We start from the raw sequence: 25448 nt of genomic DNA on the forward strand, positions 1-25448 counted from the left end.
AGTGTTGCATTTATAAACCGAGTTCCTGCAGAGCCTTGAAAGACTTGAAAAGTCTAGAGCAATTTTTAAAAATTCAAGGCCATAAAATTTCTCAATGTTGTATTATTGTTATAAACTAAATGTTTTTAGTTTGCCTCAGATGTGTGGATACTTTATAAAACTTACACTGTCTCCATGGCCTTGTAATTATTTAATCATTCTTATAGGTAGATTTGCTTGTTTATTTGACAGTACACAGAGTTTATGGCAGGGTAGTACACTGGAAAAAAGGAAGTTTAGGAAACAAAAGTTCAGTGAAATTTGGCTTCAAGAAGAAAAATACAGGAAATGGAAGAAAGGGGGCAAACTAGACATAATAAGCAACTTGAAAGATGCAAAAACAATATTTAGGTAAGAACAATGGGAATGAAAACCCGAGTCCCACATGACATTTATGAAGAACCATACTATACAAGAATTTTGATAAATTTGCCTTAAATTGGTAATCACAAGTCTAATTTCAAAATAGTGTGCAGCAACCCCGTTTAGGGACAAATGTTCTGAACTATACTGTGACACAAAGCTGCAGCTATGGCTGTCAAATCATACAAAATTTTAATCATTATTGATCATTATTATTGATGAGAATTTCTAGAGTTCATCAGCACTAATCTTCTTTGTTTTCCTTTCTCAAACTAAGAGTAACTGACCTCCTGTTTGGATACAGAAATGCTTTTATTTAGAGAAAATAAAAAATAAGAAACTAAGGTAGATTGTAGATTATGGCATGAACCGAAACACAGAAATAAGAGCTGAGGGAACAGCAAAAAGGTAAATGTTTGATATTGCAGAGTGCAGATGAGTTTTGACTTGTCCACTGAGCTGTCTGTGTGTTTTTAAAGTGAAGCACGATATTAAGGATCAGTGGTGGATTTATATCAAATCACTGTGGCTGCAGGGAGATGCTGAAGTGGCTCGACCAAAATGTACTGAAAGGAATAACAAAGCATCTGATTAATAATGCACTTATTTTGGACTGTAATTGCATTGTGCTCTATGTATTAATGCAGACAGCCCTACTTATATTTAATAAAATATAAACTAGTAACTACATAAATTCAAAAACTAATAGCTGTTAAACACATTTTAAAGAAGGCTTGGTAATTATTCTTATTTATGTCTGACTTTAAAAGGTTATTATTTTTTCATGTTTTCTTTCTCTCCATATGTATCATATTTATAGAACATGCACTCACCAACTACTTCATTAGGTATACCTGTTCATTACATGGTGGCAAGCATTGCATTTAGGTGCTTAAACATGTCCAAGATGATGTGTTGAAGTTCAAATCGAGCATCAAAATGGGGAAGGAAGGTCATTGAAGAGACTTTAAACATGCAGTGGTTGTTTGTGCCGTATATATCAACTGGCTTCAACCAAGGTATGTAGAAGAGCATCTCTGAAGGCAGAACGTGTCAAACCTTGAAGCAGAGTGACTGCAGAAGCATAAGAACATACTTGGTGCCACTCATGTCAGCTAAGAACAGAGAACTGAGGTACAGTTCACACCGGCACACCAAAATAGGGAAATAGAAGAATGAAAAACATTGCCTGGTCTGATAAGTTTTCATTTCTGCTACAACATTCAAATAGAAGGGTCAGAATTTGAAAGCCTTCCAACAACCACGGTTCATTCAGAGTCACTTAAATCCCCTTTCTCATTCTGATGCTCTGTTTGAACTTCAGCATATTGTCTTGACCATGTCTACACACCTAAATGCATCCACTGCTGCCATGTGATGTTCGCTTATACGGTAGAAGGAACTCCAAAGACTGCACAATAGACCTAAGGATACATCTCTTTCAGACTTTAATCCTGGTCCAAACAAGCTTACAAAGTTTCTTACTGTTGTTTTATTCTATTTTCCAGCTGCCAGCGGGAACATTCAAGCCGTCCAGCTGCTTTGTGAACTCAAAAGTCCCGTCAACCTCAAAGATGCAGTGAGTACTTTTCTTTTTTCCAACACTTTTCTCTCTGACTTATTTTTCTTGGCAGGATAGCAGGGGGCCTTTGGATCCGACCAAAAACCAAAGAAACACGCTCTTCAGTCGCGCTCCTATCTGCCTTCTGCTGTGGGTGTTATTTGAGGAATTTGTTCAAGTACGGTTTACCACGGTTTGTTTGCTGTGGATTTCCTTTAAGACTTACCTGTCTGCTGCCTCCTGTGTTTGCAAGAGGATAATTGTTGTATTTAAAAGCAGTCAAATATCTCATTTTGTAATAATAGTTTTCCCTGTATCCTAGCTGTGTTATGAGAGCAGAGGTAAATTACCTGCTGTCTCTCACAGCTGTAGCGCTACGATATCACTGACTCCCTTTGGCGCTCTGTTTAAACTGTAATTAATATTGTACAGTGACTGTGAGTCTGCTTTATTATGTGTGAGAGGGTCAGTTTACTGTGGGAACTCTGCTCCCAAGCCGCAGACATGTGGTCTCCACTGCAGCGGCGCTCCGTGCCTGTGGTTTTTTACCCAACTGTGGGTGAGCATGATATTCTGTGTGTGTGAGTGTGAAACAGAGAAATACAGGGCAAGTGACAGGAAAAGAAATGGCGAAGGGAAAGTGGGCCAATTTATTTCCCTTTAATTGTCACATGACATCTGGCCTGTTAGAGATAAACACTGACACATCCAGGGGTCTTATTGCTTGAATATAAAGAATATTTGCTATTTCTTGTTTGGATTGACCCCCTCTTTGTGCTTGAAGAAGACTGCAAAACTGAGAAATTATCTGGTCCTATCAGACGATAATAGACTGAGCAAACTGTAACCATCATAGACAGATGTTCAACTTACTGTCAGATGCGTAAAAACTTTGATTTGCCAGCATCTTTTTTCAATTTGGGTTTTCAATGTTAGAAGAAAAGCCATGTTTCTGTATTAGAGTGACATTTCTTTAGTGCTGTTTTCTGGTAACATGAACAGAAAACTTCACTGAACATTATTTTCTCTCCCAGTCTTAATCATCTGCAAATGTCTGTGAGAGCCTTGAGCAGCTCTGTTAGCTGTTAGTGGACATGTAGACGGAGAACCACTCAGAGATCTGGAACGTATTTGTGAGCAGAGCATGCCAGCTTGTTAGCCTCGGGCACACACACTGTCATGGCTGGTACAAATATCTAAACATGATCTATATTTGACTAAAATAAACACACAGATATGGAAAGAATCAGCCAAACATCTGCCAGATCTTACATGTGACAAAGAATCAAGGGAATGTAAACTGAAACTCTGCTTAGAGACACGGACACTATGCAGCATTAAATAATCACAAAATCTTTTCTCAAGAACTTTAAATAGAACTCAAACACATCCATACATTTGGTTTAAGTGAGGCAAAGAGTCTAGGAAGACTTCAGTAAAGGGCAATTTGGGATAAAGATAATCTGACTTTCTTTACTGGAGAGCTAAGTCTTAAACTGATAAAAATATTAAAGATGGCATGAAGCCTTTCTGAGGCTGGATCTTTCAAGTGGAAACTGCTATAAATCAAGTTTTTGGCACTGAAGAAAAACCATTATATTCATTTGTTAAGTGTGGGCACCATTGAAATATGCCAGAGATAAATAAAAATGAGCAGTGAAAGCTGCTGGAAAAATTATCCAGTATTATTTAAGCTCATTTTTCAAATAATTTTTCAAATCAAAATATAGGCAGTAACTTTAGCTGATCAAATATTGCACTCAGATCAAAATCCAAGAGAAACTTTTGCTTTCTGGGATTTTTGATCAGAGCGCCTACACTGTGTAAATACAAATAATCTTCCTAGTGTTTTTTTTTTTTGGTCATTTCTTCATCTATATAGGAGCTGACTGGTTTCCTCTTTAGCAGTGAGGTTTTTGTTTGAAAAAACAAAACAAAACATTTTTTATCTTCAGGGGATTTTACTCTTATGAAATCTACCTTTGAATCTATCATGCTATTAGAACACCTAAATCTTACTGACTGCCTCTTTCAGTAGTTATCTGTGGCTTACTGTTAAGTGCAGTTTGATCTCTGGCTTTTGTCACCTGCATGTTAAGAAATGAGTTATATTTGACTGGAAATGTGCCAGCTGCCACAAAGAATCATTAGACTTTAAGGTCTAGTCAAACTTTATTTCTAAAGCACATTTCATACACAAGGCAACACAATGTGCTTCACAATCACAGGCAAATTAAGAAAATTAAGCAAAGTACAGAGAAGAAAGAGTTTTTAAAGTTGTAACGGTTTATCACGGCAGCCAGGCAGACATGACATGTTTAATGTTGTTGGGAAAATACTAGATGCTTTCTATAATTCTCTGGCATCAGCTGTGCGTTCTGCTGCTCAGGATCCCCCGTAACGTGACATCATGAACCCTTATCACCCCTACCTTCAACCTCTTTAATGAATGCAAATAGAGATGAATTCACCATTTTTTTGGTACAAAATCTGCTCCAACTTTATGATTTTCTAAACAGTGAGCCACCATTTTCATTTTATTGATCCCACATAACGAGGGAGAAATGGCACTAACTTCCTTCTTTGGCCTGTCAAGTATCCCAGAGAGTTTGTGAGCTGCTCATGGCAACACTTTTAACAGTTTTTCTCCTACATTATGTGAAACTCATCCATGAAATGAAAACAGTGGTTTACTGTTTAGTAAATGCATCTAATAAAAGTGGAGTTTTATTAAAAAGTCCTCAATTAAAAACAAGTAAACAACCAAAGTGGGCAGAGCTAAGCACCTCTGTCTTTTGTTATTGTTTTGATTGAGAGCCCGCTGGTGGAGGAGCTCACATACTGTGCTACTTATGTGCAGGAAATATAAAATGTTACTGAGGACTAAAAGTTGCAATGACAGTTTAGTCTTTTAATTTCAGTCATACATACATAAAGCTATTTTAGTTATTTTTTTACAGTTTACAGCTCAGTCACACATGCATCAAGTGATGAGGGACCACATAATGAGATTGCTACTTTAACGACTCATGCTTTAAAGGTTGAGATACCATCGCTAATGTTATCCTTCACCTTTATCTTTGTTCAGCAGCAGATGGAGCGGCTCTCGACTGAGCACAACAGCAGCTTCAGTCATTTGTCTTATGTTTAACACGTCTTCTAAATAGCCTGTCACACATGTGCTGTTTCACACGCACACACCTTTATGTGCTGCTTCTGTGTTTACATAATGTCACAGCCACCACAGCTGAGACGTTATGAGAAATAGGCATCAGGTTTTCTCTGGTTATTACCGTTTGGTTGACAAATGGTTGACAGATTGGTGCTTATTTACTTCTAAATAAGCATTTAGTGTGAGTCTGTTCAAATTTGGTGTTCAGGCTTTAAACCGTGGAGATGGCAGCAAATGGAAACACCACTGAAAATAATAATCTCAGAATAACAAGCATACACCTGATCTCTGTCGTTCTCACACAGATCTGGATCTGAAAGCCTGAGAAAAAGAGATTATTTTCTGTCTTGCAGAGTTGAAACTGTTTGGTATGAGCAGAGCAGACATGAATGAGTCTGTTAAAGTCTTCAACAGAGCTCAGAGGAACCCACAACATAGTTTTGTTCTCTGTGGTGTGTGGAAGCAGAAGCCTTGTAATATAAAACACAAAGTTATGCTGACACTCTTCACTGTTGCTTGCCAATCTACTGCTTCCACTTGGATGGTACTCTTCTTTTTTCCCCTTGAATGTTCATTTACTTTAGGGAACATAACCTACCTGTGAAAATGTCTGTTCATACGTATAAAACTGCATTTCTTAACATTGCCTTTTTTGTTGTTTATTTGGTGATTTAAGGAGAAACATTTACTCTTAACACTCACATTTTTATGACAGTTTGTAGATGTATTTCATTTCCTAATGTTGTCGAGCTTTCATGGCTGCTGCTCATTTCAGGCTGAGAACCACCCTGCAGAGGCTCAGCCAATCAAATGTCTTGGTTAGATTTAGGTCATAGATGGTTAAGGTTAGGTTAAATGTCATATTTGGGGTCAGGATCTGTCAATCCGGTTGAAAATATGGGATGCTTAGCTGTCTAGAATACTGCCCCAGTTGCTTAATCCAGGCCAATAAATTCTAGTGAGCCTGCCCATTTAGTTTGAACCCTAAATATATAATTTTAGGGATTTTCCCAACATCCATGTGAAGGAGACATTTGCTTTCCTGCTTATTTTCTGTGAAGCATCCACTCCTTTTTCGCATGGATGTGAGATTTCTCTCAGCACACAGACACTTTACATACTGCACGTCCAGGCCCACGTCCTGATGTCATACAGGATGAATTATGTGTGCTATGTTTGTTTAAGGTCTCTATATAGGATGATTTCAGACATGTCTAACGTTTTAGAATCTTTGTTTTTCCCAAAGGACGGTCTCACCCCTCTGCTGCTGTCAGCCAAACTCGCTCATGCTGAAGTGTGCAGCGCTTTGCTGGACTGTGGTGCTGAAATCAACACTTCTGACAACAGCGGCAGGTACACAAAGAACTTATAAATTACATGTCTAACAGCAGTGATAAATAAGGCTTAGTCCCAATACACCCCTTGCTCCTACCTCCAAGCCCTACCCCTGCATGGCCCTTCAGAAATTTTCCCTGGGGCACACTCACACCAAGAATGCAAGATTTAAAAACTATGACAACAATCTAATATCATGATTTAGTGTTGTTTCAATCCATTATAGGCCTTTTGTTTTCAAACAAAATTTAAAAATTTGCTCAAAGTAGAAATGCCTGGTGTTGTTTTCACATCTGTTTATGTAAAGCTTTTGATGACTACTAATGGTGTATCAGGAACTGGAGGGGTTGTGGCCTTTGGTTGAGGTGATTTCACCACTACGGCTTGTAATGGTTTCAAGGACTCGGGGGCAATTGAAATCAAGGGTTAGGGGTAACTTAATTTTACTTTTCGTATTTCATATATTATATGGATTAAAAAGAAAACATGTTTTCATTTTAATGGTTTTTAAGCCTGGGAAATTGATTTGGTTTTAATTTCAAGAACAACTTTTGTCTCCCACGGTAACGAAAACAGGACCAGGATTAAATTATTTCCGTGCTGCATGCCATGTCATGCTTGTCTTGTCTTTATTTGTTATTTTCATGTCTTAATAAGTTTACGTGTTTATTTTCCATGTATTTCTTTTCATTTATTGATTTTTTTTTAGTGCTCAGCATGTTAAACTGTCAAGATTGTTCAAGTTCAATAGATGCATGTGATGCAGATGTTGTATAGTCAATGCATAATTATGTTAAATAATCATAATCTGATATTGATCAGGACAGTTATTCAGATTGTTTCTAAGATAGTAAAAAAAAAAAACAAAAATGCATCACAGGTAAAAAACTAGTCATGCAAGAAAGAATCTAGAATTCATCAAGAAAGAATCATGTCTAAAATGCACAGATACATTGGCAATACTTTGGTACCAAATTCTTTTTCTCAAAACAATATTATGTGAAATATACCAAAATTTTTACTCTAGTTTATTCAACAGACCAGTCTAAACAGCATCTGCCAGGACAAAAGCTGGCCCTTGTACAAATGTAGGAGACAACCCCTGCTCTACAGGGGAAAGGAAATTAAGTGGCCGTATACCTGCGTATAACCTGTACTAACTAAACCACTGACTTTAGAATTTTGTTGAAACTGGAGTTTCTTGCACTTTGGCTCCTCCTCAGATGGAGGTCAGAAGGACCAGACCTTTAAAAAGATGTTTCAATGGACCTCCTCTCACAGACAAATTGAAAAAAGAAACTGGAGCAACAAGTCACTTTTTGCAATTCATGAGGTACAAAGGACACATGGTTTGACACATGCTGCATTTCACTGGACAGATGAAGGCAGTGCGCATCCAAACATTAGATCTTTGCACCTTAATAAACAGCACAAAGTGATTTTTGTGCTCCACTTTCTTTAGATTTGCCTGAGAGAAGTCCATAGAATCATCTTTCTAAATTTTGGTATTATGGCAACTCCAGTGATGACTGATCAGATTCATTCATGTTCTTGAATATTAATGTGATTGATATTAGTATTTCTCTTTTATAGGACAGCGTTGATGCTTTCCTGTGAGTCCAGCGCTGTATCCGTTCTTGAAGTTTTGATTCAGCAAGGAGCAGACCTGTCAGCTGTGGATTCACAAGGCCATGATGTCGCACACTATACCAAACAGTCGGGTAACTCTGAAGTCAAAGCGGTGCTCACCGCCGCCCTGAACAGACACGTCTCAGGTAAGAGTCATTAAAAAAGGAAAATTCCTGAGAAATTCTATTTGTATATCAAAAGGATAATATTGGTGGAATATATGAAGCATAATTTCTGAAGCTCTGTAGACTGAGTGGAGCTGCAAGTTCATCCAGCTTCTATAAATCCTAATGAACCTCTGACTGAACTCCCAAACAGGATCTATCAAATAAAATGTGTTAATTTTTATGACACTTTGATTTTTAACTATGCTCAAACATTGACTGTATTGGTATACTCTTACCCTAACTCACTCAATAAGACAAAAATATATTTTTCAAAAGAATAAAGACACAGAAGAGTAGAGAGAAGGCATTGTCCTAATACAGTGTGATCAATTAAAACATGCAGGAATGTGTCGCCTCCTTGTGCTAGAGATATGCATTACTCCAAGTTTTATGCAAAGTCCATGCTGCCATCTGCAGGAGTTCCTCTGTTAGTGAAAGGTTTTTTCTCTACATGTATGATACAGCAAGTCCTTACTTGACCTGTTAGAGACCTTTTCATGGGCGGGAATAAAAACAGGAACAGCCTCACAAGCCATTAATTAGAGGTGGATTTGTAAATGTGTGAATATTCTCTATGTATTGATTTATATTGTAGGATTTTTTTTAGTTTTTTAGAGTCACAAACTCACAAGTCACTCTTCCCCATGAGAATTTCTATATTGTTTCTTGGATTAAAAAACATACTAATGAGGGGCACCAAGAGCCTAGAGGTTGTCTCTGCATATCCTTCAAACAGAGGCTGTTGTCCTCAAAAGTGGGCTGCCAGGGTCTAAACCTGGTCTCTGGCTCCTTTCCTGCATATCAGTACCCACTTCTATTCACTCCCCTGTCCTCTAAATAAAAGCCCCAAAATATATCCTTAAAATGTACAAATTAGACACTATATATATTTTCTAATCCAACTTTTGGCATTTTCACTTGTAGTTTTTATGTGCCTAAATGTTTATGTGTTCTTGGTTGGATGTAGTGTTTTATACATGACTTCTTTGAAATCATGTGGTTGCCTTTATGGATGCTGCTCACTCTGAGAGTTTTGCTTCTGTAGAAAAATAGAAAATATTTAGTTTTAATCGAAGTGATGGCTTCAGTGAGATTTTTTGATTTACTTCTTGTCTTTTTTGACAGATATAAAGTCTCCTAAAAGTCCTCAGGTAAGACATGAGTGTAGTTTTTTAACAACCAGGCTGTCAGAGATGCCTCATATCAGCTGTTCAAGTTGCAATAAAGCCTAAATTAAAAACGTGCCTGAAATGCTATTCATGCTTAGGATGAGCTAAAATGAACTAATTTCTGTTGTGTAGCTTCACTCGATTGAACATAGTTTAGCATCAGCTTCTCTTATTGAACTGTAATATTTCTCAGCTTGTGTAAAATCTTGTAGTTAAAGTCAAAACAGAAGTCTTACTGTAACACTCATTGATTGCTTCCTTTTTACTAACCGACACTAAATCCCACCTCTTTTTCTCTCTTTGTTTCCTTTTCTCTCTTTTTCTCCTGCTGGCTCCTCAGCATGATCAAGTAGCTAAGCTAAGTGATGAACGGATCACAACTCCCAAAAAACGAAAAGCACCTCCACCTCCTATAAGCCCACTGCAGGTAAATGCATGTCCCTCTGTGTATGAATCTGCTTGTTTTTGAAAGCATCACTCATGATTTGATTGCATGTCTGCAGTATATTCAGAAAAAAAGAGTATTCAGACCAATATATGCCTAGGCTGTAACTTTTTTATATATTATTCTGCTTTTTTTCCTGTCCCTTTCAGGGTAATACAATAGGACAAATAAAATCAATCATGTAGGCTGCTTTAGATGTTGTTTCAATCTCTTTTTACAGTCAAGGGTTTGATTTTTACAAAATGCTTTACATAGACATCTAGGGCAGTAGTAACTCATTTGTCACTCGTATGTCGCTTGGCAGTTGTTTTGGTTCTGCACCATTATTTTTGTTATTTACCATTTAGTTTTTAACATTGCAAACAAAATCATTTTCAAAGCTCAGGAACAAAGTTTTTCCGATTAAACTTTTTAGGACAATCCATCAAGAGGAAAAATAAACTTTTAAAACTTAGACTAATGTACGAAATCTTTCTTCAGAGTTCTGGACCCTCCTCTCCCTCGTTCATTGGCTCCTCTGGGACCCCTGGATCCAACAAAAGTGACACTCCTAAAAGATTCAACTACAAGGTGAAACTTTCATCAATACACACGGAAGAATTTCAAGATTGCCATTCTTTAAACACAAGCTAGACCTGCATTCAAAACATCTATATGGCAATATATATCTTAACATGCGTCTTGCTGGCACATGCATCAATACAGATGTTATGGAGTCAATATGGTTGCAAATACAGTGACGGCAGTTCAAAAAATACATATGTTCTATGGCGCAGGTATCACAAATGACAATAGGTAACAGTAGATGCTGAACTGCACGATGCAGCACATGTTTCAGATCAAAACAAACCACGGGTGTTATGGATGAGAAAGTCTATCCACAGCCACCAAGACTGAAAGTAAAGATACTGGATTATTTTCGGTTTTCTTCAAACTTTAGCAATATGCAAGATATGTAAAAACCAGGGGTTAAGACTTTGAAAAAGTATCTAATTGCAATTGTTCTGATTCTTACTGCAAATGCAATATGAAGTGTTGTTTGATTGTTTTATGTCATTCTCATAACTATCAAGAAAAAAAATATAAATTAAGGATTTTTTGCAACTTTTCTTTAAAAATGGCATTTGAATGTTTGCATCATGTATGGAGCATTACAACTCAGGTGCAAAAAAATAAATGTCTTATACTATATTTTAAAACACATCTCAGGTTAAAAACATAATGCACCTTATCAACGTGAAAACTTCAGTAGACCATAGTGTGATTCAACCTTAATTTCAATTAATCCCTAAGCCTTAGTAAAAACAAGGTAAAATACTGCATAAACACTTAACTTCAATACGTAACACCATGCTAATTAGCAGTTAGCAATGGCAGGTAGGCTAACTACACTGGGCCGGTTTGTGCCGTCAGGGTTTAAGGAACGCTCTATAATCCCAACTCTTTAGTTGTTCATGGACACTTTTGTGCCTATGTTTTTATGCTTATAGCTTATAGTAAAGTGAAGCCAGACTGTATGAAAGCAACAGCAGTAGAGACAACAGAGAAGGTCATTCAAGTTTTAAAAGTTATATATATAGTGCTTAACAAATTTATTAGACCATCTGTCATATTTGTCTCAAAGACCATCCAGCATCATGAAGTGCTTTAATGCGGACTCTTTAGTTTTCGGTGAGCTCTCCATGTTTTACCATTTTGAACAGGAATGAGGAATTTCAAACGGAATTCACCCAAATTTAAGCCGGCTCACTGGGCTTTTCTGAGAAGTCTAAAATTAATCAAGCATAACATTCAACCAAACATATTAATCAAGAAATAACAATAGGCTTTACTATTTTTTCAGTTTTTTGGTAAATCAGTAAATTTGAAAATTCATGGATAACAATAATAATTATATTTTAGCATTAAAAATATCATTTGGGTTAAAGAGCTTCTACATATTGGTGTATTCACCATTGCAGAAACATAAAAGATGATCTTGGTAATTCCTGTTAATTTAGGGCAGCTGTGGTGTAAACCTTACTTTGGTTATGGTTAGGGTGGCCTAATAAATTTGTTAAGCACTATGTATATTTTTAATGTTTTGATAGGTAGTGATTTTTTTTGTAGGACATTTTTATTATCCAGCTTTATATCAAGGCGTCTTTCGTGGTAAATATCCTAATGGGAAGCTGTTGTAAATACCCAGCTTTAACATAGGCTGTTGTCAATTATCTGCCTTCTTCAGGAATTTAAGTTATCTTATTAATTACTGGAGAGATATAAGCTTATATAGTTCTTTTAATAGAAACAAAAAAACTGAATAAGTCCTTCATTATGCATTGTCAGGAAGTTCAATAACCTCCAAAAACATAACACCTTCTTTCCATTCTCCTCCCTCTTTTACCTTTTATTATCATCACTTTGTTCATCTTCCGCTCTCCTCCCCGCCCACTCCTCCTCCCCTCTGACAAAAGGAGGATGAGGTTCGAGGATCACCGCTGAAAGAAGAAGTTGAGAAACTCCACGAAGAGAGAAACATGTTGCTGGAGACAATTGAAGACCTGAAGCAGTCGGTGGAGCAGTCTGTGACTTTTCCTGAAATGGATACAAAAGTGAGTATAGGTTTTAGTGACGTGATTGTGTTACATATGAGCAGATCAGAAATCAGACGTGGTGACTCATAGAGAAGATGAGGTCTGTGTACATGACGTCAGGCTTTTAGTTTGAAAGAAGGGGATTAAATAACATTGGAAAAATAACATGGTTTAAACACATTTATATTAATGTAATGTAGCTCTAATCAAATCTACCTTAAAAGCTTTTAGGGTAGATGTAGGTTTGTATATTAGAAGATGAACTCTGATTAATGTTTAACTTTTCTATGTATGTAAAATTAGCTGAAGTCTTTGTAGTTGTTAATACCTTACATCAACGTGGTTTTTCAGAGTTAAACACTAAACTCTACTAAACACGAAGTTGTGTACAAGTGAACTTTTTCACCTTGGGCATTCTTGAAGGAGGTCTAACCTAAGCTTGAGACATGTCATGACTCGTTTTGTTTTTCAGGAGGAAGCTAGTGGTCTCACGCTGCTTTTATGCCTTTGTGTGCCTCTGCATGTCAACCTATGTGTGTTGTATGTGTTGACAGGTAGAGCACAGTTTTACAGCGTCTGCTGCCCTGGTTTCTGCTCTGCAAGCAAAAATTAATGCTCTTACTTTGGAGAACCAGCAACTTGCTAGCAAACTCAAGGTATGTAATTGATACGTTCATTTCAGAGGAAGAAACAAACAAACAAAAAGGTTAAATCGGGAACCATTATGAAAGGACTTAAAATACAAGTTATGAGGTATTTAAAAAGTCACACATTCCATTCGACCTGTTGGAACAGTTTAAAATACTGTTTTCAATTATTTCATTATAATACAAAATTGTTATTTGGATTTAATTGTGTAAAGCCCAAAATAACTCACAGTGCTCTTTTATTCCTCAGATTAAAAAAAATACCACAGTTTTTGTTGTAAAAAAAAATTTCACTGTGTAGATATGATACAGGGGTTTGAATTATCAGGTTTCTCTGTGCACATGTAAACACAGCATCCCAAATATGATAAAAACAAGGATATGACTCATAACTGGGATACTCAAGTCCATGAAACACAGTCAGTGATCTGAGGATTGTTAAGACTAACCATCTGTGGCCTGTCAAAAAAAAGTGATACATAAACATATGTACATTTGGGCTGTCAAAGATTGTTTTTCAAATTGCTGTTAATCTCAGAATATTATTAATTACAATTAACCCTTTTTGTTTTTTTGTTTTTTTTAACCAGTCATCTTTCAAAATTAACTATTCTACATTAGAAGTCCCTGTAAAATGTAAAAAAAAATATTTATTTTAGGTTTGTTGTATGACAGGCCACTGTGTTATGAAGCACCAGGCCAAATTTAAGTAAGGAAAAACATCTCTAAAGTTATAAAATTAAACTTCAAATTATGAAAAAGGAGGCACTAAAATCTGCTCTAGGATGGTGTGGGCATGTCTGTTGAATGAGCCGAAGCCACACCCACTCATGAGAAATACAATCAAATTTAAAAAAAAACTTCTGATCAGAGCGCAACTTCCTGGCTCTGTGCCAGCGCAGTGACAGAAGTTATTGATCAAATTTACTGTTTTCTGGTACAAACCTCTCTGTTATGATACTTTCAATGACCATTATGCCATAGAAAGATGGCTGATAGATTTGGGGAAATTTATCTCACAATGAACAAAGACACAGCATGTAACTGGCTGTCAGCGTTCAATGGAGGCAGTGACATGAGCTAACTACAGACTGTATTGAGCTGAACTGCTCTGTGATTTTACATCATTGTTGCGTTGGGGGTGGGGGTAATTCCCCATGGGCTCAGATATTTGCCCTGTTCAAATAAAGCCAAGCCAGGAAAGACGTGAACAACTTTCTAATGGTCTTAATCCAAAATTAGTCACATGTAGATCTCAGTGTTTTCACATGTTTACAGCAACAATAATCCAACATATTTAGTGTGTTAAGACACAAAGTTTGGATTTCACTTTACAGGAACTTTAAAAAAAGAACACACTAATAATAGACCTTAATCATATCTCAATTAATGCATTAATGATGACAACCCAGTATACATTTCTCACAGCCTAAATTAATGAACCTGGATGTTTGTTTTGTTTTTTTGTTTGTTTGTTTGTTTGTTTGTTTGTTTTTTAATTTGACCTAATCTAAAGATATCACTTATTTTATGCAGTATTTTGAAAAATACAAAAGGGTATCTGCTGTCAACTTTTTTCAATGTAAATTGCACAGAAGTTTATAATAGAAAAGAATATTTATAGCCATTTGCACAGGTTCAGGCAGTACAGGTAATTGGAATTTTTGTGCATTGCTCCTAGTGGGTCCTAAAAAGAATGCTATCTGGAAAAAAACAAAACTATAAAACTTTAACTAACTAAAATTAAACAAAAATAGAGACAAAATACCCTTAGTTTTATTCTTTGAACTAAGCATATTGACTGGCATGTACACCCAAGTCTTGGGGGTGTAAAATTACCTGAAATGATTGGTTTAAAACTAAACAAGAAAAAACTAAACAAAAACGATGCATTTTTGCAAAATAAAAACTAAACTAAATTAACAAACTAGCAGTAAAAACTAATAAACTAAACTGAAATTAAAAACAGAAAGTGAAACAAAATAAAAACCGATGAAAAACCCAAAACTACTCTAACCTTGCATACTTCTACTGTTATCAACTATCAGATCTACTTGAATACACCTTGGATAATACAGACAAAGAAATTACAGTATTTGTGTTTCAGATAAACACCACATGGAAAAGGAAGTCTTGTTGGGAAGTCTCATTTTCCTTTTTTCCTGGAGCTAGCTGGCTCCCTTTTCCCTGTGTCCCTTTCAGTTGATAAAATTATCTCTCTAACATTTTGTCTTTCCCCTCTGCACCCTTACCTCTTAGAAACAGCTGCCCCTCCAAGGAAACGAGGATCTGAGAGAGGACAGTCGCCCAGACAGCATGGCCTCCAACTCCTCCTTCCACTCCACCCGGGAAGAGTTTGAATCCCCTCCACACATGGAAAAAGAAGTAAGGTCAGATGGTGTTTCTGTCAGACGAGAGGACGAAGAGAGCGAAGGAGGGAGCAAAGAGGAGATTCGGCTTCTGAGACAGGCTCTAGAGGGAGTTCAGATGAAACTCGTAGAAACCAGGAAGGAGAACCGCTCGCTTCAGGCCCAGCTGAGACCCGAGAGAGACCGAGAGGAGTGTGAAGACGTGAGGGAGAAAGGACGAGAGGCGGAGCTGATGGAGAGCCTGGCAGAGCTTCAGGCTAAACTGACTGACACTCAGGAGAAATACCACCAGGCTGTGGAGGAGGTGGAGGAGTTGAGGGTGCTGATGGGAGGTGAGATGATGGAGAAACACTCGTCATCTACACTTGAACAGGAAGTGAAACAGCTGAAGGTTCAGCTCATCCAATCAGGATCTGAGCAAGAGAAAGCTGCACAGAGAATCAGACAGCTGGAAGAGGTGCTCAGGAGGAGGGAGGAGGAGAGACAGGATGGGGAGACTGCACAGATTGAAGAGCTTTACAAGGAGGCACAGGAGGAGATAAGGATGCTCCAGGTAAACATGACCCTTTAACCTCTTTAAAATCTGTATGGCTTAAAGGGTGATTCTGTTAATTTTTAGTTATCAATGGCAATATTGAATAAATCAGATGTCAGAGCATCTGTATAGCATGCAAGGCTACATGAGTTGCTCATAGAAAACAGCATTTAAACAGCTATTGAATTGTTTTGTTTTTATACATTCACAAATACATTCTGAATTTAATGCTGAGAACATCCCTAGAAAGTTGGGATGGGAGCATGTTTACCACAGCATTACATCACATTTTCTTTCAACAACACCGTAAGTAATCATAATTTTCCATAGATTTTTTTTGGGCTGCATGCAGTTCAGTCTAGTAACTGCCCTCGTTTATTGTGAAGCCAAATTGTTGTATCTCATGCAGAATGTGGCTGTTGACTGGATAAGCAGGGACATCCCTGGAAGAGATGTGGTCTGTAGAGAAGCATACAGTATGCTGCTCAATAACCTGTATGCACATGTACATTTTCCAAAGAACTATACATTTTGTCAGTTTTAACATCTTATATCTAGTCTTGGTGCTGTTTTCAAATGCATATAAGGTTTGCAAATCACTGTTCTGTTTTACTCACATTTTACGCTATGTCCCAACTTTTATTGTAATTGGTGTTTGTAGAAGTGGACAGATAACTAACTTGGGCCTTTTTGACACAATTACCTTTCTTCAATAAAAATCTCAAAGTTCTTGAATGATGCTTTCTTCTATTTCATTGAGTAATGTTTTGACTTTTGTCCCATTGTCTAGGAGGCTCTGAGAGGCACGGTGCCTGTTGAAGCTGCAGCCAAAGACTTTGAAGAAATGAAGTCTGAGCTCAACGAGGTTATCAGTGGGCTGCAGCGCCGCCTGCTGGAACTCTCACACTCCTACAGCGAAACTAAGAGCCAGCTATGTACAGCACAAAAACAGCTGGTTGAGGCTCAATCTGAGAGCAGTACGGCGTCTTCTCCGTCCTCGGAAGAACAACTGGTACAGGGGCTTCACAGCAAGGTGGAGGAGCTGCAGACATTACTAGCAGAGGCAGAGAGGAAAAACTCAGCTGCTCAGGAGGAGATCTCACAGCTGAGGCAGGAAGCAGAAGCTCAGGCACAGAGCTCCGTCGCCCTCGCTGACCACACGCATGTGATGTCATCACTGGGAAATGCAATCAAAGAACTGGAGAGCCAATTAGAGGCTGTGAAGGAGGAGTTACAACAGAAAGCCCAGCAGGTGGAGGCTCTTCAGAACAGGTGAGAAAAAAACTGACTACACATTCTGTGGATGGATGTTTTCCGTGTTTTAGAGGGGACAACACTGATGAAATGGTTAATGGGTTTTTAGAATCTATGATACTCATACCTATAGATTGTCATCATACAAGTATTAGAGTAAGTAAGTAAGGGCCTGTGGCCATTTTTTCTATTGAATTAAAGACCGCTGTAGCGACAAGGCAGTAGTAGTTAAACATTTAACTGTCGAATCGTTTGCATCCCTAAATACTACCATATGAATGTTCAGGTCCAGATCTTCATGTAAAGTTTCGGTTAGAATGGACCATATACAGCTGATCTATAAACAACTTTCTGTTTCTTCAAAGACATGCCAGTTTGAGGGCTTGCCATGGCCATGACCTTTGAGTACCAAAGACAGGCCAAATAACTTCATTAGTAAGGTCTCATCCCAATTTAAGCTGAATTGTATGAACCCCCTAAGACACATTAATCCTTGAAGGATCCCTGGAAATGGTCAAAAATAACCCAATTTTAGCTGATTTATTCAGAATTGTCGATTTCATGTTAAAATTAGGGTATTGCTGCAAGAGGCTTTTGTAGATCTTGTCAAGCTGCATCTACCCAATAAATTTCATTATTCTCGGACAAAATTGGGGGTGGGGGGTCCTAACTTAAGAAAATATTGGGGGTGCTATTGAGGCATCCTGGAGCATGTGTATGAAACCCACATATCTGATGCATCTGCAGAATTTCATGTCTTCTTGAGCATGCTGAGGCCTTCATAAGTCCAACAAAAGACAAGTGAAAGAAGAGTAATAACTTTCTAGACTTTGGAATTACAGTTAAGACCTCACACTGATTCAGTGCTCAGGGCATTATGCTAGGGATCTGGTGTTAGCTGCAGCTTCAGACCTGGAAAGGCTACCATCAAAAAGAGAAGTCGCGGGGGGGGGGCTTACCGGTTAGGTTAGAGCCTTGTACAGGGCGCCCTGGGTTCAAGTCTGACCTGTGGCTATTTTTCCTCTCTCTTATCCCTGTACCGGACTCAGACCCTGTCGGATGTTTTTTTTAATTAAGGCATAAAAAGCCCCAAAATAAATCTCTTAACAAAACAAAACTAAAGACGAATTAGATGGATTTCTTTTTGCCACTGAAGTTGACAAGGTTACCTCATTAGTAAGATGTTGGGTGATTAAAATGCTGGACTAAATTGTTACTGTGTTGTAAAAAGGTGCTCCATACACAAAAAAAAGACAGCTGTGGACATAAGGCCTTATACTTTGTTAGACTACCATCCAGTTATTTGGAAAAAATGTTTACTGTTGTGACAGACTGATTAAGCCATGTGTCAAACTTCTTAATGAGCTTTATGAGTTTTAAGGTCCATCAAAGATGTACACCAGAGCGAGTTGTTATTGTGTGTTTTTGTGTATTCTTCATATAAAGCTTGAAGATGCAAAAAGATGTCAATCAAGAGGATTCAGTGAACCGTGCAGAGCATGAAGCCACTCGAGAGCGACTGGAGGGTGAAGTGAACCATCTGACACAGCTCCTCCAGGGGGCCCTCAGAAAGCAGGATGAGATGGCTTTGGAGGCTGCTGATGCTTGGCAGAAGGTGAGAAGACAGAGGCAGATGAAAATAAAATCCAGTTAATGGTCTCGTCTTATATTGTTCAAAAGATGAGTGTCTAAAATTCTCCTTTCCATGCACCACTGAACAGGCGCGAGAGAACCGTGCAGAGCGGGAAGCCCTACAGGAGCTAGTAATGTCAAGAGAGAAGGAGAACCAGACTCTGACGTCGAGGCTAGCAGAGTCTCAAGATGCCGTGTGTCAGCTCAAACAGCTGGTGGAGAATCACGTCGCCTCAGAGAGAGAAAAGAACAAGAGGGTCAGTTAATACTCTGCACAAGTACTGTCACTAATGTGGGACTTAAGTCTCTTAAAGTTAACGTGTTATATTTCCACCTCTTAGATAGATGACCTGTCACGGGAGGTGGGGAAGCTGAAGGACGCCTTAAACAGCCTATCACAGCTCTCCTACAGCTCAGGTTCTCCCTCCAAGAGGCAGCAGCAGAATCAGCAGCTGGAGACCATGCAGCAGCAAATCAAACAGCTTCAGTACCAGCTTGCTGTAAGATCCACATCTCCATCATATTCTCACGGAAGAACAATACTTAATGCTGAGTTAAAGAATTTCTACTTGTTTTCTCTTTGCAGGAGTCAAAGAAGCAGCACCACGAGATAGTGTCAGTCTACAGGATGCATCTCCTCTATGCTGTCCAGGTAAATCTGACAAGTAGTTTGCAGGTTAAGTTTACGACTTCAGAACTCAAGCTCGGCTGTTTTAAATGTTCGAAACATCTTTTACTCTTATAGATCCTAGAGGCATTTTGTGCCATGCAGTTTTTTTAATTGTCAAGCCATTTTGGCTGTGTTGAAAGAATAAGGCTCAAATTTGCCAGAGGATATTCATTTTTAGAATTGTCGTCTCAGTTCCTTAAATTAGCCTAAAATGGCTAAGCTACAGAAAAACTGACACATCTGTTCCTAAAGACAAAAAATGTCCTGTTTAAAATGCCATTTCCCCAATATTTTCTTAACATAAACAAATGCATTCCTTTCTGTCAATATTTCATTTTGGACTACTAGCTTTTAATTTTAAATTTTTACATTTGTCCACCAGATGGTGCGACTTTTCCAGATTCAAAGCATGTCACAAATTTCTGCAAATTACACTTGTTTACTTGTTTACACTGTTTTCTGCAAGGGTGCCTTGCTACTGAAATGAAAAGTGTTCATTGCTACTGATGTGGGGTACTGGTGTGTGTGTAAAAAGAAGAGCTTTTTTTTTTTTTAGGTGTTTTTTTTTTTTTTTTTAGGTTTTGTGATTTTATTCTATTGAAAACAGTGGAGTTGTGTAAACATACTGGCCTTTAAATGATTAATTCCCCGAAACTATAATTAATAAAAATTAAAAACTAAAAATAACAATGTTGCTGCCAATTATTAGCCCATCTCAGGCCCTGATAATAATAATAATAATAATAATAATAATCAAATACTCCTTGCAATATGGAAATTATTATTATTATTGTTTTTATATAAAAACCAGTGGAGTCTTGTAAACATAATGGCCTTTAAAAGGTTAAAACACCAAAAGAATTTATATCTGATAGGTGTATTTTGGGTTGAAGTTGTTTTGAAAGACTAGTCTTAAAAGACTGACTCGTTTAAACTGGAAAATATACTTATATTATTTTCACAGCAGTTTTTGGGAAGCTGACTTTTTTGTCCTTAGGGACAAATGCATTAGGATATTAAAGGAACTCTTAAGGGTTATATGTCTGCCTTTGCTCTGGTACAATGAAAGTGCAGGAAAAAAAAGGTAGAGGCAAGAAATAAACTGTACAGCAAAGATATACTTGCTGCCTAGCCTTGCGTTCACCCAAGCATCCAGCTGTGTTTTGAGAGTTCTTGGAAGTACACTTGCTGACACATGATACCTCTAGGGGGCACATGTGAGATTAGGCAGTGTGCTGTACAGTATTTTTTAATGAAATGAAGGAACTTTAGGTAGATACATGGAAAGAGGAACTTTTTATGGACTATAAAGGAAACAAGGGGACGCTGCAGCGGGCTTAACCAAAGAGTGTTAAAAGGGACAAAGTATTGCGATTAATGTAATTCAAAAAAATAAATTATTGATTTTTTTGTGACCTTAATCGCATTGCAATTAATGCATTAATGCTAACAACCCTATCAGTTTATTTAAGTCTATTAACTAATCTGCTACTACTTTTCAGGGTCAGATGGATGAGGATGTCCAGAAAGCCTTGAAACAGATCCTGATGATGTGCAAGATGCCAACTCAAGCCAAGGAGGCCTGCTGAGACTCATTGGGGTTTTCTGTTGAGAACTAAAACGCTAAAACGGACTGCTGCTGTCAGCTGCTGACACATGTCCACAGGTCCGAATCCACACGTGCTGATTACAAGCAGGGCCAACAACACATGGTGCCTCTGGATTAACCTTGAGTATTTGATAACCAGGAATAGGTTTACAATCATATGTTCACGCCTTTGTTTTGTGTCATTATAATTGGTTGGATCAACAGTTTTTTTTTACTGTTAATCAGCTGCCTAACTGTTACATGATTGGTTAAAGGAGGTGGTTATTTTTCTGTGTACCAGCCAAACTTCACGTTAGTTTGTGCACATAAACACTACACTGTCCACCTTAAAGCACACGTGGCTGAAAATGCAAAGATATTTCTGTGTACTTAGACATCTGTACATGTTTGAAAAATTCGTTTGATGTGGTTTGTTTCTGTTACAACGTGCGCTTAAAAAAAGCCTCAGTTAGCACTGCTGTTGATAATATCTATTTTATGATACAACAGTGTTGTAGTTCTGATGTTTTGTGGTTGTTAACATTTTCCTAATAATCTAAATTATTTTGCCCTTTTAACAATGCATGTGATTTTGCTCAAAGCCAGAAATTATTTTGGCTGCACTTCCATGAAGAATAAGCATGATACTGTTTGTTTTGAAATTTTCCTATCAGTGCAAAAAAACTATCAAAAAATGTACTTTTATGGACTGTACCATTAAGTCATGTTTTTCAAGTTACTGTACTCCTTAAAGAACTTTGCTAGCTGTATTTTGATGCCTTTATGTGTTTGTTTTGTGTGAATAAGATGTGCTTTTCAGTCTGCAACACCAGAAACAGTTCATTTTAGACATATGTCACATCTAAGAAGTCCAATAGAATTCTTTAATGTTTTCTCCTTTAAAAGCATGAAAAAAATGTCTTATTATATTAACCTTTTTCTGTTAGATATTAATAATTTATTTACATTTATCCTGAAGTTTTTTCTCTACAAGTTCTTTGTAGGTACGGATATAAACGTTTCAAAAGCATTTCATTGAACGTGTCACTGTTCTCCTTTGCCTTAGTGTTGTACTCAAAGCCATAAACCCTAACACATCCCTTTTCTGAACACTAGCCTAACCTGTTTGATTCTATGAATTTCAACCTGACTAACGCTCCCATCCTCTCCTATTTCTCAGGTACATTTTATACTGATGTGATTTACACCTGACTAAGATTTGCCGGACCCTGAGTAGAGCTTTTACATGTTTCAAAGGTTGTAGAAAATCGTACATACGTCATCTCTTTTCCTCTCTGCCTTGACTGAATTTTATTGTATCTAGAAAGGGAAAAGGCAAACAACAGAACTGTTGTTTGTTCAATGACAGTTTTGTAGTTTTGAAAAATGCTTTTTGCCAACTGTTATTTTTGCCTGCATTAATAAATTTTCAAGATACTGTCCCATTGTCGATGACTTTAATTCCTGCTCTTCATCTTAAAAACAATACCTTTGCTAGAGCCACAATCCAAACCTGGGAGGTTTGAACCCAGTAATTACAAAGATTATATATTCATTAATCAAAAGGCTTGGTTTCAGCTTTAATTTCCATCATTTTGCTTTATCTATAGTCAATTAGATAACTCTAAAGTTAATTATACTTGGCTATGTGGCTGTTCTGGGATCCCCCTGCCCTACCACGAGCCTACGAGGAAAGCATCAAGCAGGAACAGCAAACATTCCTGCTCTTTCTGCCTAAAAGGAAAGCCTGATGCAGGAAGAGTGGCACCAATAAACCCAGAGAAGAGCAGGCATCAATGACTACAGAATGACACTGAGTCAGATATTGCAAAAAGAAGGGGCTGGGGTGGAGGAAGGTTGCAAGAGCAGCTTGCAGAGGGATCAGTAAAGTTTAGCCAGGGTAAAGCTGTTTAAATATGGAAGCATGAGTGCAATTAGACAATAGCATGCTAAGAGCAAATCAGTTAGAAATAAACAGAAAATAAAGGTTGACTATTAAATTTGACATTTAAAGCCTACTGTATACATCTGGGAAACAGAGTGATTGGTGTGACTCATAAAGGATCATTTCTGAGGTCAAAATTGCCCTTTTTAAAGGTTTTCTGTAGAAATAATTTTTTCAAGTAAGACTTTAAAGAGCCACCGTTGAGTACCAATGCTCTAGCAGCTCAAACTGCACTGTAATAGTTGAAAGGAATGGTCCAGATTGAACAAGCTATAAATGAACACTAGATGGCAGCATTTGCCATAACTAAACCTTTCAGTGATGCCATGGTGGCCCTGCTTGGACATCTTAAGGTGGACAGTATATGAGGTGATCTCTGAACACCAAATCTTCTTTTTATACCCTGTAATGTATAACCAGTCTTCTTTTGATAGTCCTGAACTACACTCTACACTTTTGAAGAAGAGTCAACAGCTTAAATTCAGTCTACTTTTGTTCAATGAAAACCTGAAAAGCTGTTTTTAGTCATTTCTTTGTATTTATCTATTTTTATCATAAAAGAAAAATAGTAAGAAAGAAGGTAAAAGTAAAAACAGAGAATTTTTATGTTGCCAAGCCCTTGCTTTGCCCACGCTTTTACACTCATTCCCTTCCTAAACAATGTTATGTAACTTTACAAAAGAAACAGATGTTTTTTGCCTTCTTTTGAAGGCAGAAGTGAAAATTGCTCACCGTTAACATATTGAACTGTATAGTTCCAGAATGATGAGGATTGTTTGAGAATCATATTAAGCATATATTAAAAATAATTTGGGGTCCACTGGAAAATATGTGAAACTATTCGCCTACATGATTTAGGTTTTCTGTCATTTAAGCATAGAATGCATAGAACCACTTAAAGGAGCATGTCCCTGTCTCTTACGTTCAGATGTTAGCCCCTTTTTACTCTTTACCTGGTAATACAATCAATTAAAATGTACTATCAAGTACAATGAAGACTCGCTCTTTTTGTTAGGTGTCTTAGGACAACATAACACGTTATAAAAAGACTCAAGCTAAATAAAGACTGACTGATTTCATAAAATTAATCAGTCAGTCTGCACATACATGTCAGTCAAGGTAAATATATTTATGCATTTTAAACAGTGCTCTCCCTCTTTCACTATGCTGTTGGTTGAAAATAACGGCTGGGAATTGTCTGATAAAAACATGATGTGGCTACCTGGTGCTCTCTGTTTTTTTCCTAAGCATCTTCCACGCTCAGACTTTTACAGTGAGATTTGTACAGTAAGTTTGGGAGAAGTGGGTGAATAAAAATAATTAGATGAATTGTTTACCTTCCTGTTGGTTAAGCGCGTCACCCTCCATGTCAACACTCTGTCCACCCTCAGTGTCCACTCAGCTCAGGCCTTCAGAAGTTCTGCCAGCCCAACTCGGGGTAATTTATCTGCCGTTCTGTTTCCTCTAACCGGTGGCACAACCACTTAGTTTCCTGGCCTGGCCCTGTTTTCTGCCCGCTGGTCAAACACACATACACACACACACCTCTGCCTTTACACGACAACTTCCTGTCAATCTTGCTTTCCCACACGTTCTGCCCTCAGGCCTCGGGGGTTAGTGGGGAGAGATCCAGTGCTGTGATCCTAATCCAGGAAGGGCCCGTGTTTGTCAGGCGTCCCAGTCTGCGGTGAAATGTTAAACTCTCGAGTCTGAATGGCAGGATGAACTCTGCTTGACTAAACTCAAATATTTAAATCGATGATATTTGATGAGGAAGTTCAAACATGGGGCGTTTTAACAGTGCTTTCTGTATTACTGTTGGTTATTCAACTCAAATGATGTTAAGGGTTGGTTCAAGTCTCACTCCTTCTGGTGGCACTGAAGTTAAAGTTTATAAAACAGACTGAGTAATACTGATTTCTCTGTTGTAGCCACAAAATTAAACTGCCTCTGTACAGTAGCTGTGCAATCAATCCAATGTAAACAACAGGCAACTGTCAGCACTAATAGTATCTCATAGGAACAGTATATTTTAGCACTATTTAGATCTAGAGAATGGGGATACTTTGTAGCGTTAGGGACTACAGTACCCACAATGCCTGTATGACACAACTTCAGGGTTGTTCGGTAAAAGCTACACTGTCCACAGACACCATAGCATCCCGTCTCATTCATTAGACACAGTTCTATACAAGTGGAGTCAGCTTATGCTCTCAGATAAGTGAAGCAATGAGTAATGTTTTTCAGCACAGGATGCAGGAGTATCAAAAGCAGGTGGTGTTAGCACTGCTAATGTTAGCCTGAGATTGCATAGCAACTTTCCACTCTTTACTTACTGCAACAGTGGTGCCT

At 37.8% G+C, this 25448-nt stretch overlaps 1 protein-coding gene across 2 annotated transcripts in view; it reads left to right on the forward strand.

Moving 5' to 3' along the window:
- rai14 (retinoic acid induced 14) overlaps positions 1–22589 on the forward strand; it is a 60958-nt gene extending 38369 nt beyond the window's left edge. The window contains exons 7-21 of one of the 2 annotated variants that reach the window (XM_041810763.1): positions 1911–1981; positions 6382–6488; positions 8064–8245; positions 9392–9417; positions 9776–9862; positions 10361–10450; positions 12337–12474; positions 13011–13112; positions 15363–16025; positions 16798–17279; positions 18708–18876; positions 18983–19150; positions 19235–19393; positions 19480–19545; positions 21066–22589. In XM_041810763.1, the coding sequence (XP_041666697.1) occupies positions 1911–1981; positions 6382–6488; positions 8064–8245; positions 9392–9417; positions 9776–9862; positions 10361–10450; positions 12337–12474; positions 13011–13112; positions 15363–16025; positions 16798–17279; positions 18708–18876; positions 18983–19150; positions 19235–19393; positions 19480–19545; positions 21066–21152 (2597 nt within the window). In that variant the 3' untranslated portion in view covers positions 21153–22589. The remainder of the gene's footprint in view (positions 1–1910; positions 1982–6381; positions 6489–8063; positions 8246–9391; positions 9418–9775; positions 9863–10360; positions 10451–12336; positions 12475–13010; positions 13113–15362; positions 16026–16797; positions 17280–18707; positions 18877–18982; positions 19151–19234; positions 19394–19479; positions 19546–21065) is intronic. The other variant, XM_041810764.1, reaches the window with a different exon arrangement.
- The last annotated feature ends 2859 nt before the right edge of the window (positions 22590–25448 follow it).

This window comes from Cheilinus undulatus, linkage group 17 (genome assembly GCF_018320785.1).
Source record: "Cheilinus undulatus linkage group 17, ASM1832078v1, whole genome shotgun sequence".
Classification (NCBI taxonomy): domain Eukaryota; kingdom Metazoa; phylum Chordata; class Actinopteri; order Labriformes; family Labridae; genus Cheilinus; species Cheilinus undulatus.